The sequence below is a fragment of the Camellia sinensis genome, chromosome 8 (assembly GCF_055761805.1).
Source record: "Camellia sinensis isolate YWXY chromosome 8, ASM5576180v1, whole genome shotgun sequence".
Taxonomy (NCBI): Eukaryota; Viridiplantae; Streptophyta; class Magnoliopsida; order Ericales; family Theaceae; genus Camellia; species Camellia sinensis.
In genome coordinates, this window is record NC_138968.1 from 159393851 (window position 1) to 159399912 (window position 6062).

A 6062-nucleotide genomic window follows, 5' to 3' on the forward strand; every position below is an offset into this window, starting at 1 on the left:
CAATTTATGCAAAAATGGGGGCCAAATAATGGATATAACTACAAGTGACACATGGAGGCACCAAATGGTGAGGGGCCCTTCAACAATGTTGAAGAAGGGCCCAAAATAAGCACATTTACAGATTACAACATGCTCAAAAACAGATTACATATAGGCTAAAGATAGCATGCAAAATGTTGACATACAAGAGGGTCAATGAAGCAAGTGCATCATGGAGGGCTCAAACAGGGTTGAGCCCTTAATGAAAAGTGAAAATGAGCTCAAAAGAGGGCCACTTTCAGTTATGGCCGGAGCTCAACACAAAAAGCATGCATGGCTTACATATTGATCAAGAAAAAGGGTCAAAAGGGTCAAAGTATTACTTACCCTTGAAGATCAACACTTTTGTTGCTTCTTGGATGGATTTGCAGCTTCTTTAGCCTTCAAGAATCCTTCCTTGTTGCTGGAAATGAGATGGTGGTGGTAGAGCTTGGTGGTGTAGAAGGAATGATGGTTAGGGACTTAGGGTTTTTTCAAGAATTGAGAAGGAAGAAGATGGAGTTGGCTATGGAAGCTTGAAGATGAAAGTTTCTAACCCTTGTCAAGAAGGACCTCAGCTGGTTATATGGACAAGAAGATGGGTGTAAAGGTGGGGCCAAAAGGAGGCAATCTTTCCCCACAAAATATCCCCGAATTGGGATATTTTCTGGGAGGAAACAGCTGGACAGCTGTAAAGCACACACAGTGAGGAAGCAGGCCGGCCCATTGCTTTGGCTGCAGGTGGCTGGCCGGCCACCCCCCCTAGCCGGCCGGCTAGGGGTCAAAAGGTTCAATCAAATTTGGTGGCCGGCCACCACATGGTGATGTTCCCCTAGGTCTCCTCATCACAACCATGTGGTTCAAAGTCCAAGAAAATGGGTCCAAGGGGTTCAACATTGGCTCGGAAAGAGGGGTTCAAAAGGGTCAATCAACATTAATGGCCGGCCACCACTTTTTAGTGGCCTCCCATGTGTGTACATCACAAATATGTGGTTGAAAGTTCGAGAAAATGGGCCCAAGGTGTTCAACATTGCAGTTAAAGAGGAGGGGCAAAAATGGAAAGAAAAATTAGTAGTCGGCCATGGGTTTTTAGGAGCCTCCCAGGTGTGTAGATCACAGATATGTGGTTGAAAGTTGACAACACTAACCCTAGGGTATTCAACATTAGCCCGGAAGTGCGAAAAACGGGCGTCGGGAGGCTCCGGAGGAGAGATAACTGGTTGCTGCAACAATTGCTGGCCTCCCACCCTTCAGTGACCTTCCTGGTGATAAAACAGAGGTACCTGCCAAAAATGAACGAAAACCGATGCAAAACGAATGTTCGGGGGCCAAAACACGCAGTTCGGGGCCCCGGAAACTGCCCGTTAAACACCGAAAGTGGCGTTCGGCCACGAAGTGGGTTTCTCAGACCCCAGTGTCCCTCAAAAGGGAGAAAATAAGATGTATGCCAAAAATCAGAGCAAACGGAGATGGTTAGGCGGTCCCGAACCGAGGCACACGGCCTGACGGCTCCCAAAACCGAGAACCGGACTCCGAAATGGGCAAAATGGCCTACGGCCACCAAATGTAGCCTGCAGACATTGAGAGATGGTCTACAGGACCTCTTCCTTCCCTCAGGAAAAGAAACAGAGAAAACCGAGTCTGGTTCGCAAACCGAGACAAGGCACAGAAAAGGGTTCGGGAGTCCGGAGGCAGGGCTCACGGCCGCAACTCCGAAACTTCTGAACAAGCACATTATGCAACATCACCAAGTGCTCAATCGGTGACGTCTGAGTCTTAAGGTCGGTCAAAAATGGGGTGTCTACACTTACTCATCACTGGTACCACCTGGCACCATTCATTTTTGTTTTCCTGTTATGTTTATATCAAATTTGGTACAAAATCACACAAACTTATCATGCATAACCTTATCCCACTACCTAATTGTGCGTGTGTCCTATACTCAAAAAAAAAAATTGAAAAGCGTTTGCTCTGATACCATTTGTCACGACCCAAACCCGATACCCAGAGGTTCGACATCGCGACAAGTCATAACAAATTAATAGTGCAGCGGAGTAAAATAAAAGGGTACCTGAATCTTCATTTAAGTATAACAAAAATGTGTACATTCAAGCTTTTATTCGATTGCAATACCAAAGTTGTACTATGACTACAAAGTGTGTGGCACCCCAATTGTTTAATTAATTTAATAAAAATAAATAAATAAGTGAATATGAATAAAATAAAAGTTAAATAAAATAAAATATTTGATTTTATAATTATACTCGCTACAATGTGATCTAACTTAAAATTAGGGGCATTATTATTACCAAAACATAACGATGTGATTAACATATTATTTAGGGCCAACTAAAACCTAACCATGAGATTAGTAAATTGTGTGGGCCAAAAGTGAAAATAGGCTCAAGTTAAAGTGTGTGTTGTCTACCTAGGAACTTATGTTGTCTTAAAAGGAAAGGGTGGCTATAGATGAAATTGACCGCGTGGAGATCTAAGGGGCCAAGTAAGGGAGCCTATGAAGGTGGATAGTTCCATAGGGTGGGTGAATCAGCATTTATGGGCTTGTATATAAGGAGTTGAGGCTGAGGCGTTGGCAATACAACCCAAGTAAGGAAAGACATAAAACAGTGATAAAAGAGTGGAGCTCGGAGGGATCGGGAAAAAGGAAAAAGTAAGAGTAAAATTTAGGTGAGTTATATTATACCTTGAGTTATCATAATATATTTTTTATATGTTTTGAGTTACCATAATACATTTTACGAATGTTTTGAGGTACTACAATTTATTTTATATAATTTATGCTTTATGGTTATGTTAATGTTTGAATTACGTGGATTATTTTCTGAACGTTATTTGCTTAAATTGAAACCCATGGATATGTTTTTTTAAATTTTAAAAATTATTTGAAAAAGATTTTATAAACAATTATATTCTATAAGTACCACCACGGGAGTCCCACACCTTGGGGGACTTAAATAGACCATTGGCCCCCTGTTTGGCCACCTTGTGGTCCTCTGTTTGTCATGGATCCATTGACCCTTGTTCTGATTGTCACTCCAATGACCCCTGTTCTGTTTTGTTCTGTTCTATTCTGTTTTTTACTGTGGTTATAGTTATTTATGTAATTTTTGTATTTCAGTTTCTGCCATTTAAATAATTTATTTATACAACTTAAATTATATTAATGTTTTAGCTTAAATAACTATCCATGGCTATTTTGTGCCTCTATACTCACAGTATAATATTTCTCACTCTGCCATGTGCTTATAGCTGTTACCCCTTTCAGGTGACGAGACTTAGCAGGATCAAGATGGAGGATAAACCACAGTGTTTTCTCTTTTTTTGTCCTTTTTTTTTTTTTTTTGTACTGTCTACATTTTGATTGGACTCTTGTAATAAAATAAAAGCCCAAAAGACTGTTTTTGTTTCTTTTAATAAACATTTGGTACCGAATTATTTTGTTTTAATTTATTTAATTTATCCGCTTGCGTAGACTACAAATTTTTTTGAATTATTATATTTTTGTCTTGTTGCGACACCGAGCCTTTGGATACCAAGTTTGGGTCGTGACAAAAGTGGTATTAGAGCTTTTACACAAAAAAAAACAAACAAACAAACAAAACCCTGAGTGTCTATTAATAAATATATATATATATATATTGTCACAAAATAAAAATAAATTAATACTATATTTTGTCCAACATCATAATCGTTTAATTATATATATATATATATATATATGTATGTATTGTCATAATATAAAATAAATAAATAAAATATTGTTTCCAACATGATTTAAATAAATATTAGGTAGGCTAAGTTTTCCTGTGTTGTAGGACATGGCACACCAGGAAGAATTGATTTGGTCCGAGCCCTAGGGAGCGCATCTAGCCCCTAACTTATTGGAGGGATGGGGGGACTCAGAAAGCATTATCGGACAGACCCACCCCGACCTTATGGGGAGGCCAGTATATTTGTAGGCCGACCCTGACGAGGACTACCTATTTTGGAGACTTAGCCAGGCTAGCACCCGAGAGAGATACATTGGGCCAACGCACGTCATTGGATTGGTACATTCGCATTTTTTGGTTGCTCCTTTACCCCCAGGCTTTGCTGAGAGAAGAGGGAATATATACCCTAGCAGCCACATTCACACTACTATAACTTCTCCACAGCACATTGTCCACACCCTAGCTTTGAACTACATTGACAGTACCACATACTTAGAGATACCTGTGGCGGCTCATTGGGCGGCAGTTTTGGGGATATAACCACAGTGTACCGACCAACATGGTCCAAGTAGTTTGGCAATGTTTTGGGATTGAGCTCAGTGGATGGGAGTTTGAGTCCCTCGTGCAGCAGAGTTCCCATGGCTGTTCCACGGCCCAGTCTTCCAGAGCCAGTTTTCATGGGGGCTCATTGACCGATTCTAGGAGCATGATTGAGAGATGTCGCCAATCTTTCTTTCTTTTTTTTTTGGAGCTGACAATGACTAGTCTAATCCTTCTGTTTTTGTATTAATAGGATTAGACACTAATTCTTGACTGTATTTTAAGTATGTTGTATTAATATGTTTTCTTTTCCATAAGTAAAAATGATATATGTACTATTATAGTAACTTGAACTGTTATAGTATCTTGTGAACCATAGATAATTAAATGTATACTAAGTGGTTCAAAAGAAAAGAGGGGGAGTTCACTAACCGTTTTCACCTTGTAGTAATGGCTAATGATGGAAATGGAACCGGATCATCTGTTAGTGGTATTGATCCAATGGAGCAAATCATGGAAAGAGCAGTTACTAGTTTTCTCCGAGCCCTACAAACCAACATTAATAGCGGATTGCCTGAACGACAAGAAGAACCAACTACAATAAAACAGTTCCATGACTTGAAACCTACCATATTCACTGACAGTACAAACCCACTGGTGGCAGAAGCTTGGGTCAGAGATATGGAGAAAATTTTTCGCGCGCTACCTTGCACAGAAAGACAGAATGTGGCTTTCACCACATTCACCTTCAAAGACGATGCACAAGAATGGTGGCTACTTACCCTGGAGAAAGAAGATATTGTGACTTGGGCCAGATTCTTGGAGGTATTCTATGGAAAATACTTTCCAGATTCGTTGCAGGAACAAAAGGCGTCAGAATTCATACATCTAAGGCAAGGAACCATGACAGTGGCCGAATACGAGAGCAAGTTCACGCAACTAGCTCGATTTGCGACATACGTCATTCCCACCGAAGCTCGAAAAGCCAGGAAATTTGAAGCAGAATTGGATGCTGAAATCAAGGACAGGTTGGAGGTTTTGAAACTACCAACCTATGCGGCGGTAGTAGATCGAGCATACATTCCAGAAAAAAGGGATTAAAGCCTTGCGCTCCGCGGAACCAAGCCAAAGGAAGTGATTTTGGGAAAAAGATAACAAAAGACCTAGTGTCGCACCTCCCAAAAAGGTAAATACGGGCACAACCAGTTCAAACAATCAAGGTCCTACGAATCCCAAAGGTGGCGCCATTCTAACTTGCTCTATCTGTGGAAGGACTCATTGGGGACAATGCCGTCTAAACACGGGAGCATGCTTTAGATGCGGCTAAGTTGACCACTTGCTGAGAGATTGTCCCAAGCTTGCTAGTCCTACAGCCAACCCCTCTGAACTAGTCCGACAACCCACGGTACCTGGAGGAGTGAGGAAGGACCAAAAATGCCAAAGAAAAGCCTTTGCCCTGATACCTGGAAACCCGGAAGTTACTGAGAATATTGTGTCAGGTATAATTTTTGTTTGTGGTCACTTAGCCCATGTTCTCTTTTACTCTAGTTCAACTCATTCTTTTGTTACACCACACTTTGCTACCAAGTTGGCATCAACACCCGAATCCTTAGGATACATACTATCTGTGTCTTTTCCTTCTGGAAACTCCGCCCTTAGTGCTGATGTGTACAAATCTTGTACTATATCCTTAAAAGGGGAAACTTTACACATAAACTTGATTCCCTTTTGCATTAGTACCTTTGATGTGATCTTAGGAATGGATTGGTTAGC

General features: G+C 40.9%; 2 protein-coding genes across 2 annotated transcripts in view; one reads left to right on the forward strand and one right to left on the reverse strand.

The window, feature by feature from the left end:
* The window catches only part of LOC114267359 (D-cysteine desulfhydrase 2, mitochondrial-like), a 30390-nt gene extending 25962 nt beyond the window's left edge, over positions 1-4428 (reverse strand). Inside the window, exon 1 of the mRNA XM_082885721.1 lies at positions 4252-4428. Coding sequence (XP_082741847.1) covers positions 4252-4428 — 177 coding nt within the window. The remainder of the gene's footprint in view (positions 1-4251) is intronic.
* A 311-nt stretch (positions 4429-4739) lies between these two features.
* Positions 4740-5390, forward strand: LOC145798223 (uncharacterized). Its single transcript, XM_082885722.1, has one exon. The coding sequence runs from the start codon at positions 4740-4742 to the stop codon at positions 5388-5390; it is 651 nt and encodes a 216-aa protein (XP_082741848.1).
* Positions 5391-6062: the final 672 nt, after the last annotated feature.

What these genes read in the sequence shown, in the direction of transcription:
- LOC145798223 (XM_082885722.1), top strand. Translation starts at nt 4,740, where the DNA reads ATGGCTAATGATGGAAATGGAACCGGATCATCTGTTAGTGGTATTGAT.